The 25,347-nt window shown below is 38.8% G+C and overlaps 1 protein-coding gene across 1 annotated transcript in view; it reads right to left on the reverse strand.

Annotated features, from left to right (window-relative positions):
• The window catches only part of LOC109480106 (actin filament-associated protein 1-like), a 36,992-nt gene that overhangs the window by 5,114 nt on the left and 6,531 nt on the right, over window positions 1-25,347 (reverse strand). Inside the window, 17 exon segments of the mRNA XM_019782261.1 lie at window positions 762-916; window positions 1,399-1,921; window positions 2,408-2,566; window positions 4,618-4,847; window positions 7,468-7,581; window positions 10,046-10,124; window positions 10,966-11,088; window positions 12,089-12,262; window positions 12,876-13,026; window positions 13,847-13,907; window positions 15,342-15,438; window positions 16,869-16,927; window positions 16,930-16,992; window positions 19,358-19,484; window positions 20,301-20,396; window positions 22,488-22,513; window positions 22,993-23,118. Coding sequence (XP_019637820.1) covers window positions 762-916; window positions 1,399-1,921; window positions 2,408-2,566; window positions 4,618-4,847; window positions 7,468-7,581; window positions 10,046-10,124; window positions 10,966-11,088; window positions 12,089-12,262; window positions 12,876-13,026; window positions 13,847-13,907; window positions 15,342-15,438; window positions 16,869-16,927; window positions 16,930-16,992; window positions 19,358-19,484; window positions 20,301-20,396; window positions 22,488-22,513; window positions 22,993-23,118 — 2,363 coding nt within the window.

A 25,347-nucleotide genomic window follows, 5' to 3' on the forward strand; every position in this document is an offset into this window, starting at 1 on the left:
TCACCGACTAACACCTGTTCACAAAACCGATGGTGCTGATTCAAGACTGCACTTCCAGCCAGGAACACATTTTTGTGCTCTCTCTCTCTCTCTCTCTCTACTGTTTCCACAACATGAACCGCGCTATTTGATCCTCCTTCTCTATCTATTCTCAACAAGAACCGCGCCGAGCTTCTCTGTATGTGAAAATAGATAAGACAATAGTGGAATATATGCATCAATAGCGGCATACTGCCACAATATTGTGTACTACCAGCTAAGCCTGTCCATGACCTTTGCAATGACTTATAAGAGGAATCTTGTAACCTTAGTAAAGGCACTGAAAATGTACTACCGTGTTTAAGTATTGTTTCAACCGCGAACGTAAAACACCGCAAAAATCTCCTTTCCTTTCCTAACGCGAAATTTATTCCCCGCGAACAAAAATGAATTTACAGTAGATCTGAATAGCAGTTACCTTGTTCCTCTTACCTGTTCATATATTGCATATCTACTGTTTATCCTGTATGTATACCAACGTTATTAGATTTAAGTAGAGATAGTAGGTTTGATAAGTATATCGTACACGTAGAACTTCATGTTAGCAAATAGTCTTATATCACCACATTTTTTCTTGTCAATGTCTGTATGCAATTAGCCCTCGGGCATGAATTTGCAATAAACAACAATTAAATCTAGAAAGTAAAAAATCATACAACTTCATACTGCTTCATACAGACTTGTGGAAAGTGTGAATCTATCATGATTGTGATGTTTAGTACCTGATCGGTGATAAACTTTTCTTTGAGAGCCTGTTTTTTGGCTCGAAGCTCGACCCGTTTGTTCCTCAGTTTCTCCTTTTCCTCCTGTATTTCTGCCTTCCTGTTCTCCAGTCTGGTCACTTCTGCCTGCGCTCTCTCCTTCCCGTACCTGGGACCTGAGGGTATTTTGTTTCATCATCATTGTAAACACATCAGACTGTCAGTGAATAAAAATGTACAATTATATACTGCATGACTGCGTATGTCTTCTAAATCACACCTCAAATACAATCTATTTATTTTATATATTACAGAAGTAATATATTATTAAGTAGTTAAGTATTTTAAGTGAAAGATTTACTGTCAGTCTGGTAACAGCCACTACAAGTTTCACTGCTGGTGGAATCAACCAAAAATCGTGGTAAACAAAAACGCAGTTTTACTTAACGCTATCATTTGACAGTTGTAAAATTACCTGTCTTTGTTAACATTGAAAATGATCCTTTTGATTTAATTTATTATTTATCATTATCAATTAAGTTAGACACCACTTTACCAGAGAAAGTACCAGGGCTGGTGAGATTTTTCCATGCTTGATGGGACTGGCACAATCTGACTTGAATAAAATGTTTCAGAAAAGTAAAGAGCACAAACATACCAGCTGTTGTTGTTGCAGGTGGCTTTTTCTCCACTTCCTTTTCTGCTGCTGACTTTCCTGTGGTCGATACCTTTTTCTCAGCAACCTTTTCGGTTGCCTTAACTTCCTCCTTCTTCTCCACATTTTCCTTTTCCGTTTTGGCACTCTCTTTTCCCTCTGTTTTGTCTTCTACTTTTTCTTCACTCGACTTATTCTTCTTCCTTTTAAACCTGTCCATGAAACCACCTTTCTTTTCTTTCTCCTCCTTCTCATTTTTGTCAGGAGTTTTTTCCTTCTTTTGCTTGCCAAGAGTGAGTTTCCATTCTTTCTTAGGCTTTCCATCCTCGGATTCTAGAGTGTCTCCTTTCTTCCCATCTTCAGCTTTTTCTCTTTCAAGAGTCGCAGCCTTCTCGTTTTTCCTAGGTTGCTTTGGCGATGGTTTGGGAGATGGTTTGGGAGATTTGTCGACAAATTTTGCAGGTTGATCGTTAGAGTCTGGATATGACAAGTCCATGTATGCTTCTCCTGAACTTGTGATGCTGTCCTATAATAAAGCAAAATATAGTCAGGAGCATTAGTTTCTGTAATCATCTTTTTACATGGTAGATGTACATACACTAACTTGCATTTAAGTGAAAATCTGTAATTTTGATGGTTCATTTTTAAATTATAAATAGTATGAAGAAGAAGAAATGTCTGATATTAACATCTTCTGCTTATTTTCATCATTTCATATTTGAAGCGTTTGAAGTACCTCCAAATTATGAAACAAGTAACTATTTTCTGTCAGCAACATATCATTTTTGCTTCACAGATTTTGCTTCTGCTTTTCAGTATGCTATGGGATAGGGGTGATTCATTAAACTAAAAAAATGACACAAGAAAATTGTCTCTGAATATCCTGTTTTGCCTACCTGCCTACATTTTACCACCCAGAAATTTCACTTTATTTCACTTTTAATTATTTATCTATACAGGATAATGCACTCAGGTCATTTTGACACACAGGAAATAACTTGTGCAACCCTACCTGAGAGAACTTCTTGATCATGGGAGGTCTGTCAGGTTTGGAGTCAGGTTCTATGTCCACGTACACACAGCTGAGGGAGCTGAGCTCATCAGGGTTGGACGAGCCGGTCTCCTCTACCAGCAGTCTCAGCCACATCCCCAAGTCTTCTGAACTCTCCGCCTGTTCACACATAATCAGATTTGGTATCAAGTCAATGCATGTATATGCTTGGAAAAAATAAGCTCAAGGTAAAAACCTAATAACTTTTTTCAAGCCAAATAGAGGCAATCTGCCACATCCCTAGGTCTTCTGAACTCTCTGCCTGACCAGAATAAAGGAGAGTTGACATCAAGTCTAACATACATGTAATACTACAATGTATGTAATCTTGTTTAAAAAGTAAGGTCCAACAGCCATAGAGGCAATAAGTTGCTGTGCCGGGCATTAGAAGAGGATGCTACTGTACATGTACAATGTCCCAGGTCTTCAGAACTCTCCATCTGTTCAGACATAATTAGATTTGACGTTAATTCTATCCTGCTAAAAGAAAAGGCTCAAGGTTATCCAGTAGCCCACAATGTGTTGTTGAGCCTTGGGCATGGTTGTTTGTTTTATTTCTTTAGCCAAGAAATACATATCGGCTTATGGGCGGCTCAATGATTCCTGGGGGAAAACCCTGAACAAAATCCATTAACATCAAAATCAATAAAATCATAACATAAGTATCAAATAAAGTTTATATGCTAATTACAAATTGATACAAATCAAAGTAACTTAAATAACATGCATGATACATGAAATCATACTACGAAGATAAGAGAAACAATAGACATTCAGTCAAGTGTAACATCATGTAACGTTGAAGGTAGAACATAATAGAACTAGAGAGGCCGACATTTGCTTGGGAGCAAATACAGCATATTTCAGTCCATCTCCCTCCCACGCAAAAGTGGACTATTCCAAACTTACCCCAGTGTAAAACTGGCAAAGATTCTCAAATAAATGAATTATATAGTAGCTATGTAATTGCAGGGTTGGACAAGTCCCATTGCCCACTTGCCCAGGGCAAGTAAAAGCACTGTTCGGGCAAGTAAATATCCCCCTGTACTTGCCCGATTGGGCAAGTAAATTTTTGGGATATGGCAGTGTTTGGAGCAAAATCTCTCATCATTTTCCCATAATGTATTCCCATAATATGACTTTTCGTCAGGGAACCATTTGCAAGTCTCAAACCTCCTTACTTTGGAAAATATTGGTCAAGCATAGAACAATATAAAGTGCTTTTTTAACGAAAAAATTTCTTGCGGTAAAAATGTATGAAATATGTCATTTATATTTTTCATTGGGCAAGTGAAAAATTTGTTCGGGCAAGTAGGAATGACCATGTGCTTGCCCGATGGGGCAAGTGGATTTTTGAAAACTTGTCCAACCCTGAATTGAGAACAAAGATGCAAGAACAAGCACATTGAATCTCGAAAGCTTTACTAATCTTATTACAGGTATGCAAATACTAACAATGATGAGATTTGATACATTTTGAAGGTCTTAGGCACATAAAATTGAATGTGTGGGTCATTATGCACGACTTACGTGCAATGTGACCCCAGGTAACCCGCAATGGAACACGTGTTCCATGGATGGAACAGGCCATTCTTTAGATAGAACATGGAACAGGTATAGCACTGTTGGCCCTTTTTTGCTGAAAATAGCCATTAAAGTCCCCCAAATGAGTCATTTGGAAGTGGTGTATGCCAAATATGTGACTGCTATTCCGTAGACACATGTTCAAGGTACCCTTATACCGAATTTCAGATCATTCGGTTGTAAAACCAGGGCTCAGGATCCAAAAATCCATTTTTTGGCGAAAAATGCCCCAAAAAAACCTTCATAAAAAATTGTCAAAGGCATGTATCAAAAAAATGAAAAAAACGCCTGGGGGTGTTGGCCCACTCTACCTCCATGCAAAATTTCAAGTCATTTGGCTGAATGATGGCGGAGTTGAATCCCTTTGACTGTTTGGCAGGAGAAGGAGGAGAAGAAACATGAGGGAACACAATATATTTCATCCATACCATGGTATGGACTGAAATATAATGAAATCAGGTAGAATGAGAGCCTATCCCTCTTCTTCACCACATGCCAGTGACCTTATACGAATGCAGGCATCAACAAATAAAGTACTTGTGCCTGAGAGCTTTTCAAATTTCTAAGACAGTTAACTGTAACAGTACCTCTAAAATGATCTCCACATCATGTTTGTTGAGCTGGATAGCCATATCCTTCTTGCCCTTTTTTGTCTCGTCCATGTAAGGCTTCAAGCTGCAACCTTTCAGGGGGAACGTCAACTCAGCATAGTCGTCCTTGGCATTTTTATGCACCTCTAGATAGTGGTTCTTGATCATGCACCAGCGTCGAGTCCACTTGGTGTCTCCTAACAGTGCAGTGGAGATGTTGAGATACCCTGTAAAAGGGAAAACAATGCATGTCAGTAAAGTGTAACCATGGTTTAAAGAAAACTTTGAACAGCCTCCAGTTTAATTCCGGACTTCCAGTTTAATTCCGGACAACCTCTCATATTTTTTAGCAACCTTAAACCCAGATGGGCTAATATCGCAAACCATAAGTAACTAGAAAGGCCAATATTTGCTTTGGAGCAAATACAGCGATGGGTTCACCACATTTTACGACATGGCAGGGAAAGAATGGGAAACACAAGGGAAAACAATGATTTACATTGATATAACTATAATATGAAGTAAAATACAACTAAAACAACAGTTGGATAGCTATTCCCTACTTTATTGGTTAGGATTTTTAATTGCATAATGCAAACTGTTGATTTTCAAAATAAAAAAAAAACGTCCATGCCCGGCATTCCAATGCTGGAGCAGGAAAGCTTGAAATACCTACCAAAACACTTGAATACAGACATACTGTCAGTATGGAAATGCTTCTGTGCAGGTGTTAATCAAGTTAAATCCCAACAGCCAATCAGCAAGAAGTATAGAGGAAAGCTGCATGCCTATTAGGTTGATGCCCTGCATTCCATTGTCATGACTCATGCCCAAACGTGGTAAACAAGGCAGACTAACACAGTAATACATTTGCTATAACACAGCCAAAAAACTCAAATAAAACCATTCTAAAAGCCTGTATCACAATAATTTAAAAAACGCCTAGGGGTATTTGCCCACTGTACCTCCATACCAAATTTCAGGACCTTAGGCCCTAAAATGAAGAAGCTGAATCCATTTAAAGATATGGCAGGAGGAGGAGGAGGAGGAGAAGGAGAAGGAGAAGAAACATCAGAAAAAGCAATATGGTTTCACCACACCACTTCGTGGTGTGGTGAACCCATAAAAATGATGTAAGAAATATGTAGCAGCTATTCGCGACCCCCTGGGGGTTCATCCAATTATGCATAATTATAATAACCCAGGGGGTTAATTAAGGGTTAATGACCCGCCCCGAGGTGAATATGGTGTGATAAAGCCTTGTCAGTTGCTATAACCACAGAATAAAGCCACCAAGTGAGCACAGCGAACGAGGTGGCTTTATGAGGTGGTTATAGCAACTGACAAGGCTTTATCACACCATATTCACTGAGAAAGGGCGGGCCATTAACGCTATTATCATATACTTAGTAGCTTACACGATAGCCTATCCAAACTGATGCAGTAAGTGAGTCTGCCACAATGTACTATTTACCCCTTGCACATGCTGAATAGAACATAGTTCCATATGGAGTCACCTGAGGTCACTGGGTAGAGTTCACGTTAACTGGGTCACAGGCAGGGTACAGGTGTTCTTATGGGAGTCATTGGAACACAACTCAAGTTATTTTTGGATTTTTTAGAACTAGAGCTGTGTTCTATTGGGTCACCTGAGGTCATATGCGGGTGATTATTGGGTTTGTTTAATGTATGGATTGCGATGAATAAATACCCGATTTTGACTCTATTTGTGATATTACGGCGACATAAGGAATGTGGAATGGAGCCTTCTGATTGGTCAACGTCACCCGGCTATATGATAATAATGCATAATGCTTTGAGGAGTTTACCTATGGTTTGCGATATTAGCCCATCTGGGTTTAAGGTTGCTGATATATGGGAGGTTGTCAGGAATTAAACTGGAAGTCTGGAATTAAACTGGAGGCTGTTTTTGTTATAACTAACTAAAGGTAATATTAATTTTGTAACGCAAAACATAATGTTTACCTTCAGAAGGTCTAGCCTAACAAACTACTGCTCAGAGATTCTTGCCCAAACCTTAATGAAAAAAAAAAGATGGAACAGAGCGAAAACAATAAATGTTTTACTGCTCTGTTACTTGCACCAGTTCAGGTACTTATAAAAAAGCATTTGAACCCAGACTTTGACATGTATGTCAACAGAGATACATGTACATTCAACACCATTTTGTCCAGTGCAACCCTCATACTACACCACTAAAGTGCACATGCATCTAGGAATGCATCACACCTGCAATAATACAGCCTTGGAAATCTGCAACTTCAGACACACCTGAAGTGAGATAGGTCATTTCAGATCATCAACTGAAAATCATTGGTAATCTCTACTCAGTCTAACATAATTCTGCCAGTCTGAAATAGGTTAGGGGTGTTGGTACATAGGTTGAGTTGTCAGAACAGGATGTTGGAACTCGAACATTTGAAGCATTGACACTTACATGTAGGAACCACAAAAATGATGCACTGTGACAAAAGAATACAGCTGCATTAAGAATCCACGCCTGTTCAAGTATATGCTCTTTGAGTCAATGAAGGTTAAACATCCAATACTGGTACACATTGTACATCACAAATCCTTGTGCAAATGTACAATTGTTACCCATGCAACTGGATAGACTTTCAAAACTGTCAGATGTTTCAGTTACTGAAGAATACATGTAGTAGTGGATGCTACTTGATACATATGACTGTTTCCAAAATGTATCCAGTAACAATTATTTTCCTTGACTGTGTACTAGTATGCTCTTTATTTTTCTGCAACTGTAAACCTATCATAATTGTGCCAGGATCCTTAAGCAGTAGTTAGTACACAGACACAGGAACTTACCAGTGATAACAATGTCTGAATCACTCAGTTGTGCAGTCAGTTTCTTCCCCTTGGACTTCCCAAATGTGTTGACAATAAAATCTCCAGCCTTGTTTTTCTTCTTCTTCTTCTTGTCTGTCAAAACACAAAATAGTCCAGTCAGTTATGAAGCAGTTAGAACAATCACACATACATAATTATTAATATGTATATCATTAATATGTAATTTTATATTGGATTATTTGTGTACTACATTGTCTTGTAAAAACAATCATTATGGTTTTTTCAGTCATTTGCCAATGAATGAACCAGAGAAATAATGGAACATAGTCATACATGTAATAAGGCCACACCGACTTAATTCTATGGATGACATCCTTTGAAGACCCCTAAACTAGTGCGTGCGGGCGAATAAAAAAATTCCGACCAAAAATAAAAATGCTACTAAACCACAGGAATACAAAGCTGATATTTTGAATTTGCGGCAGTACATAGCGACGTATTATGACAGGCCGGCTTTTTGCAGAATTTATGAATCGACACTGTACGTATGTACTGAGTTCTTGAGTCGTGGAGCTTTGGTAGCCTGGGTGCCATCCTCCAGAGTTACCACTCTCAGTTGGTGTAAGGCGTCCCACGGTGCCAATTTACTGATTTTTCAGGTCCTTTCGGAAAAATGCCATAACTCAGCCGTAGCTGGTCAGAAATGGTTCAAACTTGGGGGAAAGGCAAAATACAACTTGTTGAGTGTTGAAATATTACTTTCATGTTGTTATATTTCTTATATTTGCATATTTCTATGTCTGATATGATGCATAATTCTTAAACAGAAAACGTAAATCGAGGAACTATAGCCAACATCATAGACAGACGCTTTTTGGAGGGTACATTCTTACATCTGTCACCATTTAGAAACTGTTTTGATATATTTGAAATATTATTCCTGCTTTTTATGAAATATGTTTTTGCCCATTTCAATGCCACAATTTTAGGGTAACCCTAACTTCCTTGCCCTATATCAAAAGACAGTTAATGATAAGCAAAAGGATCTAAACAGGTTTGGGTAGTTCAGGACAATACCAATCATTCTACTTTGAATCTGACGTTCCCTGGGCATGGCTATAGTTCCTCAAAATGCTTCAAAGTTAAGATTATAAATCTTTACCCTCTTAGCAAATTCTAGCTGTCAATCACGTCGGTAGGCCAATTAGTCCTGTATTTAGCACCTCTATGAGACGTAATTATCTGTAATTTGCCCCCGCCACAAGACAAAAGGTTGGCTGTCTTTTGTTATACGCAGTAATTGTTCACTACAGCTCGGCCCAGCTTTCCTTTTTTTTCAATATAGGTCTTGAAAGAAAATGTTTTACAGACAGTAACAAATTGGCAACAATTGAATGAAAGGTTTATACGGCTCATAGCCTGGGTGCCAGACTGTTACCAGGGCTGCTATGTAGGCTACCTTCTCAATCCAGGGGACAGCATTTCCCTTCCGAAAGTTTTTTCACAGGGTCTAACCAAGGAGGTTAAATATAACCTCCTTGGTCTAACCAAACTCCATGGTCTCTTGGTATATCATATCTCCTTTGTCTAACCGAGTCTAATAACAGGGCCTAGCATGTGTATTGAGGCTGGGAACTGTCTGGCATATAGTCTGAACGGGTCAATACTGGGTGAATTTGCAGAGATTAGCTTTACCGGAAATAGTGGGGGCTATTAACCTTTTCCAAGATGTTCCAAACAATTTCTAATAACGTACTGTCCACACCCTAATGTTTTAGATACTAAACTGGCACAGCCGAACACTATAGCCGACCTTGCTCACGACTCTTAACCAAGGAGGTTATATTACCATCATGATGGTTGGGTGAGCTCAGGAGGCCATGTTTATCTGTTAGTAGTGTAGTGTTAGTGTTACAGGGAATCACTGTGGCCCACTCTCCTTGTCAGTTATCCCCATTTTTTTATGGGTTCTAATATCCGTGGCCCTTCCTAAAGGGGCCCTTTGTGGGTCATGCTGGAGGTAACTTTACATATATCTTCAGGTTGTTTGGGGGCCAGATTCAGATCAGAATAAATGTGTTGTAACTTACAGCAAGAGCTTCAAATAGAACTTGCTGATCATTGTTTACAGTTGTTTTGTCTGTGTTACTAGTATTTATGCAAGCCTGACATCCGTTCTGCTCTTGATCAGCCAATTGAAAACAAAAGAGGGGTACCAATTAACTCCACAGGATGGGATTAGCGCGCAAATCAAATGCAAAACGGCAGGCGGGGCAGAGGCAGTGGGTTATCACTCAAACTGTTGCATATGTACAAGCTTCAAGACTGCATTTGGCTCATTTCAATATTCAAGTAGGTCATTATAATATTAAATGAGATCTTTGCTGTGGTCAACCGTGGGACGCCTTACACCAACTGAGCTGGCTCCGTATTGTTGCTAACTATCATGGACTACCCAGGCCTAGAGCCAGGCCAGAGCCTCGGGGGGGCGTGATCTTTTTTTTTTTTTTGAGACCAGCCGAAAATCAATGCGCGCATGGATGTCATCCATTGTGGCCTTACTATGTTATTACTTAATGATCATGTCTGTTTGTACCTTTCCCGAAACTCTTCCTTTTATCCTCTTGCCTCTCCAAAGTGCCGCTCTTCCCTGAATCATTGCCATCTTGCACATCCTAGTGAAGAGGAAAGTCAACAAACATGTTAATTATATAACATGAAACATATTTTTGATAACCATTTGGTAAGACTTACAAACAACATCCAAAAGGAAAGGACTTTATAAAGTTTACTGTAACCTGGTTGCTATCTTCTGTACATTGTAGTTTACTGCCAGCTCCCTTCTTGTAGGGACAAGCTAGGATGCCAGCATTAAAGAACAGAGGATGGCAACCAGTCCTTTACGCTGAAAAATGCTACATATGCCTTCCTCTTATAAACAAAACTGCATGATTGTACATTATACATTAATGTGAAGATTGTAGTTATTCGGAATACATACATTATGATCTTCAGTGATGAAGTCTGTGTCAGAGAACATACTCATTAGTCTTGCTCTCTTAAAGACACTGTAAGATTAGTTAGACTAAGTATAGGCTAGACTAGTACTGGTTTCGCTGGACCGGTTCCGGACTTGTAAACAGAAAAAACCCATGTCACATACATGTACCCCTTTTCTTTCAATCAATCAATAAATCAATCAACCTTCCATAAATTGCAAAATCTGTGCTGCAAAATTAAGAAAACATTGCCATCGGACATCGCCAAGTGTCGGCCTCCATGTTATGTGGCCAAAGTTTTGCCCAAACAACATTGCAAGGTTGCCAATGAACATGCAATTTTGTATATGCCATGGGTTTAGGTCCGGACTTACGAGTCTGGAACTGAACCTAAACCTCTGGACTTGAATTCGGACCTGAACCTAAATGTGGGTTTAGGTACTTAGCACTAGGCTAGACATGACTAGTATGATTTATCAATAGCCTAAGTACTGACCAATCAGGACCCGCTGCCTACCTCATCCCTGCTGGAGTTTGACCCCCTGCTGAGGTCGCTGACATTGCTGGGGGTCCTGCCGACCTTGGCACGCCCCGGGGCCAGCATGCCTCCTGAACCTGACTGGGTCTCTTCTTCCAGCAGCTAGGTAAGAAGGGAGGGGGTGTTGGTTAAGTTCCTCCCAGGAGGCGAAAGGAGATAAGATAGGCAGAAACACAAAAAAGACGTCACTTTGCATACTACTTTATCTTGAACTAAAAAAAACTGACTTAAAAGTTTATTCTTCGTACATGTACTTCTTCTAGGATTCTTAGAGCTAAATGTTGGTGTTCAGATGTGGAATGGACACTTACATGGCTGTTCAAATGTCCAAACAGCTTAACATCTTTCCTACAACTACAGGTGTGGGAGAAAGTAAGTAATCTGTACCAGCTTTTTTTGTCATTTTGGACACAGAACAACTTTGTGAGAGGAGTAAAGGAGGCTGGATCAAAGAGACAAAAGAAGATCAAGTGATTCTGTCAAAAATTTGTTTGAGCACAGAACTACAGACAGTCATTGCCTCTTATTATCCAAGTGGTTGTCAATAAAAAAAACTTTCCGATTCAACTGAAATCACCTTTTCATTGAACTGGGGCAGGGAATTTTCCCGACCAGCCTCATAACCCCTGCTTCTCCTATTGGGTCAATTTGTGAGAAATTGGGCTGGTCTCAATCGGCCGTGTTACATGGCGACCACTAAGGCCACACCAATTTGATTTCTTGGTTAACAGAGTTTTGAAGAAAAATAATGGAGCGGGCGGGTGAAAAAAATAAATAAAAACAGGCCTAGGCATCCTATTATGGCCCAAAATGGAACCATGATAGGAGCCATTAAGTCAACATACAATGTACCATGCTGGTTCAAAATTTATGAATGAATTTTGAACTTTTAATGATACCATTGCATTGAAAGATGGAATAACTGTATTAACATCTAGGGAGAAAAGGACTGTTTTCAACTGTTCAGGGCAAAATATGAGCACTTGATTCTGAATTTTTATTTTTCAAATCAGAAAAAAATGAAGTGGGAGAATCTGTTAACCAAGAACTTAAACTGGTGTGGCCTAAAGTAAAAAAAAAACTTCCTTCGTGACAAAGGTACCTTCATCCACTTGTCAGCCTCTTCTCTGTTCCCTACAGACAGGACATGAGTGTCCCCCCCTCCCACCAGCTTCACCACGTGCTGTTTCTTCCCGTCCTTCTCTGAGTACACCACAGAACTGCCAGGCAGGTACATGTCTACATATGGCTTCTCGTCGGTCGCACGTTTGTATGCCTGGTGTAAGGGGAAAATAAACACAATTTATTGTACATACAATATAATACATATAATACAAAAGTTGCTTAATATATATAACCCCTTTTACTCAAAAACATACAACGAGACATAAAACACATTGACAAGATACATGCATAATTTACAAGGTGGATAAAACCAAGAAAAATACAAACAAGACAAGTTGGCGATCTATCGTAGGATCTAGGATCCTAATAAATGAACACAGTAAATGAACACAATTCAGTAATTGAGGCACACGTTTTGGCATTGAATGATTGGTTAGGCTAGTATAGACATAGAATCAAGAGATCACAGGTTAGATTCCTGGCTAGATGTTGTGTCCTTTTTAGGACACACACTACACACACAAAGCTATAGACACTGGTTGAAAGATTGGGTAGGATTAGGGGTATTGTGGTGGCCAAACTGGCAAATTAGTCATTTTTCACCCAGCATTGTTAGTGTGGTCGATTACAGGCAAACAGATCTGTCCTTGGTACTGAACACCATCCACACAAACACAGACACACACCGACACACACACAGGAGGGAAAAATAATCCTGTTCTTCCTTGACATAAATAATCACAACATCCTGAACCTTAACTCACCAGGAACCTGGAGTCCTTCACGGCACAGAACCTTTTCACCCATCCCCCGATCAGCCTCTTGTTCTGCAGAACTCCGCTGATCTGAGCGTCCGGTAACTCAAACACTTCAGGTTCTTTCACCTTCTTCTTCACCTTTTTAGTCTTCTTAGCACTGCAATGATTTGATTTGATTTTGATTTATTGAAATTGCAACAGTGCAATACACGTGGGACAAAGGCAGCTAATTGCTGGTGTTGTGTCCCACACATAGAAACAAATGCAGGACATACAATAGTTTTACTAATTTTTACTTGAGTTACAATGAAAGTCGTGTAAAATGCCTTTCCCACCGGTTCCGAGTCGAGCACGCTGCCATTGCACCACACGACCCCTCAATTCACATTTTCCTGAAACTATTTTCTACACCTAAGCCTGGTAACAAATTCATGATACCGCGGCCGGCAAGTTAACAAATATCCATTCCTCCAAAAAATTACCTAGGCACAAAATACACTTGTAAGTGTCCCTATATCTTCACCCAAACTTGTGATAATTGTGGTATGACAATTCTATGTAACAGTTATACAGTAGGTTTGTAATTATATTTAAATTTTTTTTTAGACCTTTATAAGAAAGAAAGCTGTGTTGACGTCATACTTCAAAGAAGCCACGTGAGAAGTTTCACTGGGTCAGTCTACTGAGGAAGACCAGAGAGACTGGCCAAAAGCTCTAGGTGAGAGAACTTTTTGTGTTGGACCAAAAGTTTTAACTTTAAACAAGAAAGAAACCTATTGACTTGGCTTGCAAATTTTGCAATGATGATAAATTTGTCAAAGAATGTCCAAATAAATTTCTTCTTTCTAGAAAAATTTCAAAAAATAATCATTTGAATATTTTGCTTTAAGTTTATCAAATGAATGATCAAAATTTAATGCTAGTAAATCAAATTACCACAATGGAAGAAATAATAATTAAAAATGATTATAACTCACTCTTCTTCTTCATCATCATCATAATCTTCATATGACCCACTTTCATCACCAGAGTCTCCACCTGCAATACAAAAAAAATTGAAAATCAATCTGATGAACGGCCCCTAAATGTCAAATGTGTTTAATTAAGTTAACATTTTCTCTACTATCTTCTGCCTCAACTAATACATATAGTTATTATTACATCCGTGGCAGAGAGAAGATTAACTACTTAAAGCATTTCCGAAAATAATTTCATCAGGTTGGTACAAAATGTAAATCATACTGGATGTTGGAGTATTCCGGTCTAGTGTACACATGTCAAAACACTTTTTTGAACCAGGTTGCCCAGTGCCTACAGCAAAAATTAGGTTGCCCATCAGAATTTTAGGTTGCCCCACCAAGAAAGTTACTACTTTTCTCAAATTAAGTTTAATTTTACATACATTAAGCCTTTGACAATATTTCTAACAGCCTTTAGTTAACTGATACTAGTAATTTAGAAACTTTACTAGTATTAATAGCCATTAATACTAGTAATAGCCATTAAAATTAAAAAGCATCTGCCGGATACAGTGGTGCAAGCCAAGTGGGCATGATTTTGGGGGCGGGGCATTCTTAAAATTCAGGTAGCACACTGAGCTATCTAGGTTCAAAAATAGGTTGCCCCATAAAATTTGGTGGCCCGGGGCAACTAGGCAACCAGGTATTTTGCATGCTGCAGTCAGAAGCTCTGTGAAAGATGTATGTATGGTACGTAGGCATCGAAACTTGTGTGTAGCAGTTGAGAGAGTTGGGTAAAAGAATACTCCGAATGGAGTTCAATATCCTAATTAAACACTGCATTTTGTCTGCAGGAATCAGCAGCAGCAGCAGCAGCAGTGTTAGTGTAAATCTCTCTGTAAATATAAGTAGCATATTAGGTCATTAGCTCTTGAAAGCACATCTGGAATATTTATACAGTTTGCTCAAGCAAGGAAAAAATTGGCGCTGGCGCTGAAATGGATTGTGCTGGACTCAATGTTGGCAGTTGCGCATTGGAAAGCCCAAGCAGTATTAGGGTTCTAGCTAGGATTTAATTTTAGCGTAGTGGCACTGGCCGCAAAGCAACCAAGAGGGGCCGCGGGATGGGGCAGAAGGGGGGATGTGCTCCTCTTCGCGGTGCGGAGCTTTTAAAAATTTGAGCCAAAAAATGAGGCCATTTGAAGGATACCCAAAGGGGGAAAAATGTTATTTCTAAGGTATGTACAATGTATCCTTGATTGCTAATTTTTCACATTTTGATCTGGCATTCTTGAACAAAGAAATGCAGTCAAAATGCCCCTATGCTGTATTGAAAATTACAGAAATTTGTAATTTAGAAATTACAGAAATTGAAAATTGTAGCATAGGGGGTGAAAATTTAGTGTAGGGAGTCAAAATTATCATTATTAATAGCGTAGGGGGACCCTACGCTACTTTGCGCTAGCTAGAACCCTGAGTATGAAGCACTGCAAAACGCCAATGCCCAGTCTACCTGGAGTTGACATAACAGACATTCTCCCCAATGCAGGAGGGGCAACGTCAGGGACGTCATAGGTGTCCTCACTTATTTCTTCAGGCGCCTGTTCTGTCTCTAAAAAGGAAATTAAAGATTATTTACATATTTCCCAAAGTCTATTCACCAATTTCTCACTTCCCATAATGCCTAGTAAAGATCACGGATATGGATGGGATATGACGTAAGAAGGGGATTATCATATGATATACGTAAGGCGACCGTGCGAGTAGGAGAGTCTTCGGTAGAAGGTAGAGCGATAGAAGGTACGTCATTTTCTCTAATTCCAACAAAAATCCAATTATGGCATGCGCTTTATACTAGAAAAATAATTCAAAAGAATATACTAGTAACTGTAACAGTTGACCAGTTTGTCGATAGAACTTTTTGGAAATACTACATGGGGGAAGCGGGTTGGTCATACGTCATATCCGTGATCTTTAAAGGAAGTGTGATAAGTGGCATTATGGGAAGTGTGAAATTGGTGAATATGATTTCTGGAAAGTGTTTCGCTACCTGAGTATATTTTAGAAAAAGAACAAAATTCCAAAGACGTTTTTAGAAGCAGGATGAGAAAGTTGAGAGTGTGTGCGACGACTTTTGTCTTTTCTCTAAGACTCTGTTGTCGTGCCCCTACCTCTTGGTAGTAATCCAATAACGTGACTCCAAGCTGGAATACTTGAATCGGCTTGGTTTATTCTCTAGTCACCCACTCAGACTCTCTGTCTGGATAGTGGCTCTTGTTACTCGTCTGACGCTACGCATGCGTGTTACTCTTTATGTTAAGTAAGCTGCTTAAACATTACCACATGTTACAGTGTGGAAGTCAGAAAACTCACGGGGAGTAACGGGGAGTTCTTCATACATCTCATCATCATCATCATCAACAGTTGGCAAGGTGACCTCTGAACTTGTGGCTGTTGCAAGGCATTGTGGGAATTCAAAGTAGAATGGACAGATAGGAGGGAAGATGTAAATATCACTTAGGCCACACCAATTTAATTTCTTGGTTAACGGATTCGCCGCTTCATTTTTTTCTGATTTGCAAATAAAAATAAAAATTTAGAATCAACTGCAAAATGCTCATATTTTGCCCTGAACAGTTGAAAACAGTCCTTTTCGCCCGCTCCATTATTTTTCTAGAAAAATCCGTTAACCAAGAAAATAAATTGGTGTGGCCTTAAATGGAACTAAAACTCTAAACAGGGGAAAAGTTTATTGTTGAAAGAATTTGAAAATGACAGTATTAGCTTAAAAGAATATATTTGTAGTTCAACATACATTGTGAACAATTCAATCTCATATTCAACAAAAAAGTACTGATATTAGTAAGCCAAGGGCACATTCATGTTTTTAAAAATTAAGACGATTGCAAAATTCTTGATTATAAGTTATATAACATCATACATTTTGTAGCTGAGAGAAAAGTCCATAAAATACCCACCTTCATTAGCCTGATGACTGACAGGCTCCTCGTACATGTCCTCATAATCCTCCTGCTCTAGCTGAGGGGTGGGGAGGGGGGCGGAGTGGCCGCGGGGGGAGGGCCACGGTGGGAGCAGGGGTGGGGGGAACCGTGGGGGGAGGGGGGGACCGTCCGGGGACACCGGGCACTCATACTCCTCCTCATCTGATGGGGATACAGGAAAAGGACACATTAGACCCAAATTAACATTACTGCATGTAGGCCACACCAATTTAATTTCTTGGTTAATGGATTCACCCGCTTCATTTTATTCTGATTTGCAAAAAATAAAAAATAAAAATTCAGAATCCACTGCAAAATGCTCATATTTTGCCCTGAACAGTTGAAAACAGTCCTTTTCTTCCTAGTTGTTACAGTAACTGTTTATTCCATCTTTCAAATGCAGTGGTATCATTAAAAGTTAACAATTTATTGTTTAAATTTTGAACCAGTGACACTAAAACGTATGACCATTTCCAAAATCAGTAACTGTTGCTTGAGTAACTGTTTTTTTTTTGGTACTTTTTAAAAGTTACCATGCAGTTCCATCTGCTCCTGCTAGGTGGCATGCATTCAGCATACAGGTGAACAATTAAGTCTAAAAATAGTGCAAGCCTGAGAATGTGATAGTGTGTGTGGCCCAATTACTTCCACTGAATAATATATGCTTAAGTTACAAAAAACAAAGCATGAACTTTTTTCTATAACCTGTCTCGCTTGAGGCAATTGGTGCAGGTATTCAATGATTAATGTTTAAATTTTTGTCCCAAGACCAAGGAGATCATAAATCCTTGCTTGCATCAAGTAAATTTACAAATTTAGGTACAAATTTATTCTGGAATATTGCAAGTTCGAGTTTCAGTTACATGTATTTCCATAGACCCAAAGGTAAATACTAGGTGCAGGTAGACATCAGACATACCAGCACAGCTCTGATTTTACCTGCACCAATCTGCATACAATATATGCAGGTGGTATTTACACCCTTATTTATTCCGCCTAAATTCTGACAACAGTAACCCTATGTTAGAACATTAGGCCACACCAATTTAATATGTTGTTTCTCGGATTTTTTCAGAAAAAATATGCAGCCACAGCAAAAAAATAAAAAAAATAAAAACAGGCCAAGGCACCCCATGATAGCCGGAAATGTTATGATTTGAGCCATGAAGTCAACATAGCAGGCTGGTTTATAATCAAACCAATCTAAGATTTTGAACTTTCAATGAAACAAGGCTGCATTGTTACATTGAAAAACTTTAACAACTAGGAAGAAAGGGACTTTGTGCAACATGGGGCCAAATTATGTCTATCATTGAGCATTTTGCAGTTGATTTAGAACCTAAAAAAAAAAAAAATTTTGCAAATCAGAAAAAAGTGGACGGGGAATCCGAGAAGCAACAAATTAAATTGGTGTGGCCTTATGGACTGCCCCCAGTATTTCAAGGCCTGGGATTATGACCAGGCTCTTCTTGGTTGACTGCACAAAACCGGTTACAGGCACATTTTGCCTGAAGCGATGAATGATGAGTTAAATCCTCAGAACTGATCCCTGAGATTACACTTCAGGCTTTAAATAAACATGAAGAAAAGGTTCCAGGTATTTGAATGAACACAGGAAGTTGCTTGTGGGAAGGAATGTCCCTTAACAAAAGATCTATGGGTGTGTCTCAGCAAGGAGGCAGGTAGTTTTCTTATGGATCTGACTGCTACAGAACAATACATGCACGGGCAGCAAATAAACTGGACATTTCCTAATTTGCATCCAAAATTACATTAGAATGTGTGGACTGTCCAACATTGACCCACTGGACAGGGTCACATGGTCCAGACATGGCCTCCAGTCTAGCCTACTGCTGCCCACCCGAGACAGGGAAGCCGGCAGCAGAATAATCAATGGATATATGTATACTATGTATGATATGGTATATAACAATATCTGTCTATCAGTTTTGCATATCTAAGATAAAAAATAAAAAAAAACAGAGTCTTTTATAATAAAAGGCTATAAATTTAAAACCATGGATTCAAGTTCTATAATTTTCAAGAGTTACTGGCCAGGGGGAGAAGTCAAACTCTTTGCTGGTGTAGCATTTATTTAAAAAAAGGAATATAGAGTGTGTCAAATGAAACTACAATGTAACATCTGTGTCCATAATATCACCAGGGTCCATAATATCGCCACCTTGAGAAAAAGTGTGCTTAAAGATATTTTTACTGCAACATACTTTTGGTATGCACTCCTTCACACATCAAATGTACATATCTAGGGTATGTTGCAGTAAAAATATTGTTTTTATTGCACACTTTTTCTCAAGGTGGCGATATTATGGACCCTGGTGATATTATGGACACAGATGTTATTAATAGCTTTTACATCTGCATAACACTTCCCTTTTCACAGACATACAAAACTTCCTCCATTGTTTAGTTCCTGTTGTTATTACAAGTTCCTCCAGTTCTTCCTGAATTTTGCTGAACCAAAAAAAAAATACAAAATTTTGCTTCTCTTGCACATGTTCTTACTCACCCTGCTCACCCCCCTGTCCGGGAATGGGAGGAAGTGGAATCTTCTGCCTCTCAATAAAACTGTCTGGTCGGGCTGAACCATTGGAAGATGATGGGAGGGTGTCTTCATAATATTCATCCCCATTTACCTGGTTATAAAAGTACAAAAAAGTTATGGAACCTGTTATGTTAGGAACTGTAACTGTTAGTATAATAGGTTTCATTGTGTTACAATATAAGAATTGATACTAGGACACAATATGTCTTCCCTTAGAAACCTGTTATCAACTCTTATATTAGCAAGATTAGGCCACATCAATTTAATTTCTTGGTTAACGGATTCGCCCACTTCATTTTTTTTCTGATTTGTCCAAAAAAAAATAAATAACTGCAAAATTCATATTTTGCCCTGAACAGTTGAAAACAGTCCTTTTCATCCTAGTTGTTATTATAATAATAGTTATTCCATCTTTCAATGCAGTGGTATCATTAAAAGTTCAAAATTCATTTTGAACCAGCCTGGTATGTTGACTTCATGGCTCGTACCATTTTGGGCCATAACAGGATGCCTAGGCCTGTTTTTATTTTCTTTTTTTTTTCTCGCTCGCACGCTCCATTTTTTTCTACAAAAATCTGTTAACCAAGAAATTAAATTGGTGTGGCTTTAGTTTGAGCTTCAATTTTGAACTGTGAGAGTTATAATTCTACAAGGGTGGGGTTACTGGACAAAATTCCTCCAAAAATTTTGACACCAGGCTAAAACATTAGCAGCAAAAGAAGACTGTTAGAATGACAGTTGTCAATGTGTAATTTATATATCACCTGAAATAGAACTGTAAGGAACTATATACAACTGTTACAGATAGCAGCTGGCATGTATGCAGCAGCATTGAGAAAATATCACAATGTTAGCAGCCATGCTTGAATGTTAGTTTTGAGAAGTGCAAAACTCCACAAAATCTTACATCCTCCACTAAGGACGATCCATTTCCATTGTGTAGGAAACTACTTTGGGGTTTCTCTGGAACAAGAGTGTCTTCATACATTTCATCTTCATCTGCCTGGGTACAGTTGAGTGGAAGAAAGATTGAAAGTTGATTAAACAAACTATTAGATTATCTAAAAAAATCATGGAGAACAAGAGAACAAGACAAAGTAAGAAGTAGAAAATATAGTTGTTTAAGAGATTATTGATATAGAATTAAGATCAATTCAATTCAGGGCTTGAAATTTTCTGCATATTACTAGTACCTGAAATCACCTGCACCAGAAAAAAAGTTTAGGCTGTAGGCATTTAGGACATTATTTTAGTATGGATCACACTAAAAACCATTCATAAACCATTGTAATTATTTCTAGTTTATAGTTATACAGTCATGTACTATATATAGTAATACTTGGTAATTCATATCATTATGCAGGTGGTATTTCGTGCCCTGCAGTTTAAGGCCACACCAATTTAATTTCTTGGTTAACGGATTTTTCTAGAAAAATAATGGAGCCAGTGGGCGAAAATAAAATAAATTAAAACAGGCCTAGGCATCCTATTAATTATGGCCCAAAATGGTACAATAGGAGCCATGAAGTCAACACACCAGGCTGGTTCAAAATTTAAACAATGAATTTTGAACTTTTAATGATACCATTGCATTGAAAGATGGAATAACTTTAACAACTAGGATGAAAAGGACTGTTTTCAACTGTTCAGGGCAAAATATGAGCATTTTGCAGTTGACAATTTTCATTTTTATTTGCAAATAAAAAAAAAAATGAAGCGGGCGAATCCGTTAACCAAGAAATTAAATTGCTGCGGCCTAATAATGTTTCATAAAATGTGACAAAATATTCAAAGTGAAAGTGAAACACTTCTGTCAGAGCACGGTACAGTCCTCACATACAACAGAACAAAAGCTGTAGGCTAAAGTCAACAAAGAACTCTGCATGACTCAGATCCTACAAAGAAATTTGAGGAAGCTTCAATCCCAACTACATGTATGGTAAACACAGGCCAGTGTTCCCTCCAATACAAGCACCTGTAAGTTGGAACAAGTATTTTGTTGATGAAGCACTAGTGCGTAAGTTCCACTGAACAGCCAGACAAGCTACTTTTGATACAAAGAGGTATCAGGTACTAGTAACACATTTGGCTGAGTGTTGTAACAGTTGTTTTTTTAGCCTCCACCAGGCCTTTCTATGGGGATATGGATTGTGAAATTCGGCAAAAAGGAGAATAAAATTGACCAGGGGAGTCTGGCCGCAGTAGGTTGTTTCTTTCCCTCTGTGCGGCCAGTCAAACCCCAAGGCGGCCAAACTCCCCTGGCAAATACGTCTTCTATATACATTTGGTATAGCAAGAATAGTTAGTCTGGTAGAGAACTTGTTTTTTTAATGGCGGAGAATAATGGATTTAAAGTTTTGCATACAAGTCAAGTGTATCTGTTATTAAATTGTTGATGAAGCAGTTATCTGGCCAGCTTTCAAGTCTCTGCCATTAATACAAAGACAAGAAATCAGACAGCAGATTTGGCTGACTGATTTTTTCCTTACACAGCTTCAGGTTTTTGCCAACATTTGTCTGCCAACTCATGAAAGCCAACATGACTTTTCAGGGTCAAAGTCAAGTACAAGTACAAAGTACGAGGAAGTCAGTCAGTTAATGGTTGGAAACTTGGACTTTTTCCCATTCCACCCCCTTTTTTTACAAGCCTTTTTCTTCCTCATTTTGATCAGACTGATTTAATAATGCTTGTCGAATGTGACCTTATTTCATATATTAGATAATGGTACATTTTGAAATATTTGTACTATTTTTAGGTTTAAAGTTTTTGAAGACATTTCTCCAACACAACCTGATGACCTTGAGGAAAAGATACTGTCAGTATTTCCATTCTAATTGTGCTACTTCTACATGTATGTTTCAATCATGAACTCAATAATATTGCAAACTACTTTTTTTCATGTTGCAGTAAATGGGCATTGCAAACTGGAATGAATTTCCAGTACTTGAATAAAACATTTCTTACAACTTCTTTTCTTCTTCTCCAAGAATCTGTACAATATTTCGATAAAGGGTCATTCTTATTGTATTATTATACAAACTAACTTTTGCTACCCCAACATTGTAAATAAAGAAGAAAACCAACTCTACTCACTTCTATTGACGGGACCCTTTTGATATCTGTGGATGGAACAAAAACAACGATTGTCATCAGAAAGTCTCAAGTCTCCACAACAGTTTCTGCAGCTGAAGGAAGCAGATAGTCAACATCAAGTCAAACACAAAGCCACTGACATTGATGCATGGATGAGTATGATCTTCACAATTGATTACGATCATCCTATGACAAGATAGATAGCAAAGAGGGGATGACAGTGTTTTTAACAACTAAAATCCAAACTTTTTTTGGTGAAGCTGAATATCCAATGGTTTGATGAACATTTAAACTTTAAAATTAAAGTCCTAATAATTTGGTTGATAATTCTTTCAATCTGAACTACATTCTTTTTTATACTTTGGCTAGGTTATAATGATTAAAAACATTCTTTTGGAAGCAATGGGTACTAAATTTGATATTCAAAATCTCTAAGAGTGGACATTCAAATTGAAGTGGAAACCAACTTCACAGAAAGGTCAGCAAGTGACCTTTCACCTCTGACCTGCTTTGTACTTGTCCAGTAACTTGATGAACTCCAGTCTCTGATTGGCCGCCGGTCTGGACAACTTCTCCCCTGACAGCTGATGACAAAGATACTCCTGGATCCCTGGCAGAAGCTCCTCCAAGGCTGGGAAGGAAAAAAAAGAAAATGTTTTTTATCCAACCTCATATTTAAACTTAACCCTTTAGTCTGGTGGCAGAGACCGATAAGCGTGCAATGCGGTCCATACAAAGTTTTTTTGTTGTTTTTATATCTCTGAGGTGTGCTCTTTCAGAATCTGAATGATGCCACTCTGTCATCCTTGGGCAATTCGCACAATATGCAAATTAAGGTGGCCATTACTGAAAATCCAGTTTTCGTCAATATCTCAGTAACTACTCATGGAATCAGAATAATTTTGGTGTCTATCCCCATGTTTTGAGGGATAACGAATGAAATTAAGCCATTTCAGAAAGATCAAACCAGTATTTTGTGCTGAATATGCAAATTAGGGCCGCGCAATATGCAAATCAAGACGGCCATTACTGAAAATCCAATTTTCGTCAATATCTCAGTAACTTATGGTATCAGAATAATTTTGGTGTCTATCCCCATGTTTTGAGGGATAATGAATGAAATTAAGCCATTTCAGTAAAGATAGAACCAATATTTTTAGCTAAATATGCAAATTTTGGCAGCGCAATATGCAAATTAGGGCGGCCATTACTGAAAATCCGATTTTCATCAATATTATAATATCTTTGGTGTCTGTCCCCATGTTTTTTGGGATAACGATTGAGGTTAGGCCATTTCAGTGGAGATCAAGTAGATATGTCATGCTTAATTTGCAAATTTAGGCCGCCATTACTGAAAATCTGGTTTACGTCAATATCTCAATAAATCTCATGATATCAAAATAATATTGATACAATACACTTACTATACACATGTTTTGAAGGCTAAACAATCCCAGTATTGATCACACCAACATTTAATGCAAATTATGCAAAAAGTAACCAGTATATAGCATGGGTGCCAGTGTGCCTCTGAACAGATAGGAATGTTAAAAAATGATACAATCTGTTCAAAAAAATATTAGACCCTTCATAAGCCCACGCCTGTGCCTTACCAGCGTACAGGCAGAATAAAGCGCTAAATTTCCTGAATTGTCAGCGGGGCCCGTGTAGAATTTAAGTCAGAGTTGAATTCTTCTTGAGTCTTCTTTAGCCGCGGGGTGTCCCACGGAGGCCACGTAGGGGTCACGCATGAAAGTGTCAAAAACAGCCAGGGAACTACCCACCAGGGACCTTTTTTCCAATTGGGACCAAAGCTTAACAGATTTCCAAAAAGATAACCGGCGGCCGCTCAAAAGTGCACAGTCCTAATTAAGGCGAAGGATGGGACCCTACCACTGTCTTAGGAGGAGGACAAGCTTGCCAGGTGGGCAAAATACTTTTAAAGAAGTCTTAAACCGCTCAAGCCCTACCTCAGTAGCATTAGTCTTTGATGAACACCTACACTCATTACCTCTTGAGATCGAGGACATCTCCGAAGCTGAAGTCAGGACCCTTCATGATAACAAGTCACCAGGCATGAATGGCATCACTTCAGAGATGCTGAAAGCCGAGGGTGACTGTGTTGTGAGATGGATGTCCACATGGCCAGCTTTGCAACCAGGCCTAGCCTCCTTTCCAGCTTCATTAACTTCTGCAAGGCGTTTGATAGCATCCAAAGTCCCTCTTTATGGAATATCATGACTACAGTTATGGACTGCCAAGTAAACTTATCTATGCAGTTAAACAGATATACCGAAACTCAAAGTGTTGTGTATAGACGGGTGAAGGATACAGCTCAGCGGATGGTTTGAAGATGGGTCCTCCAAGGTTGTGTCCTGTCACAGATGCTCTTTCCCGTGGCTATCGATTGGGTACTTGGGAAGCAACAGGAGAAAAGGGGGTTCCAGAGACAAAGTTTGCCGACCTTGACTTTGCAGACGACACTGCGACATAGCGGAAAACACCCGAGATCTCCAACCCCTAGTGACCAACATAGTCCGTCTGCAGGCAGCATTGGGCTCAGCGCTAGCATCAGGGCCAAAAGCAATTAACATGCTGATAGGGACACATGCTCCTCTTAGAAGTGTGACCATTGACAAGAACAAATTGAAAGTGGCGGAGAACTTCACCTCACCTCCACCAACTAAGGACAATGAGCTAGACTGTTGGAAAGGCCTCAGCAGCCTTCAACCAGCTTGGCTTTGAAACCTACAATGTGGAAATAAGCCAAGAAAAGAGACTGGAATCACTGGATGCTTCTGATAGCAAATTAGTGAGGAAGATCTTAAGTATCAGACGGCAGGACTCCATACCCAACACA

This window comes from Branchiostoma belcheri, unplaced genomic scaffold (genome assembly GCF_001625305.1).
Source record: "Branchiostoma belcheri isolate BF01 breed outbred unplaced genomic scaffold, Haploidv18h27 scaffold5, whole genome shotgun sequence".
NCBI classification, from domain to species: Eukaryota; Metazoa; Chordata; class Leptocardii; order Amphioxiformes; family Branchiostomatidae; genus Branchiostoma; species Branchiostoma belcheri.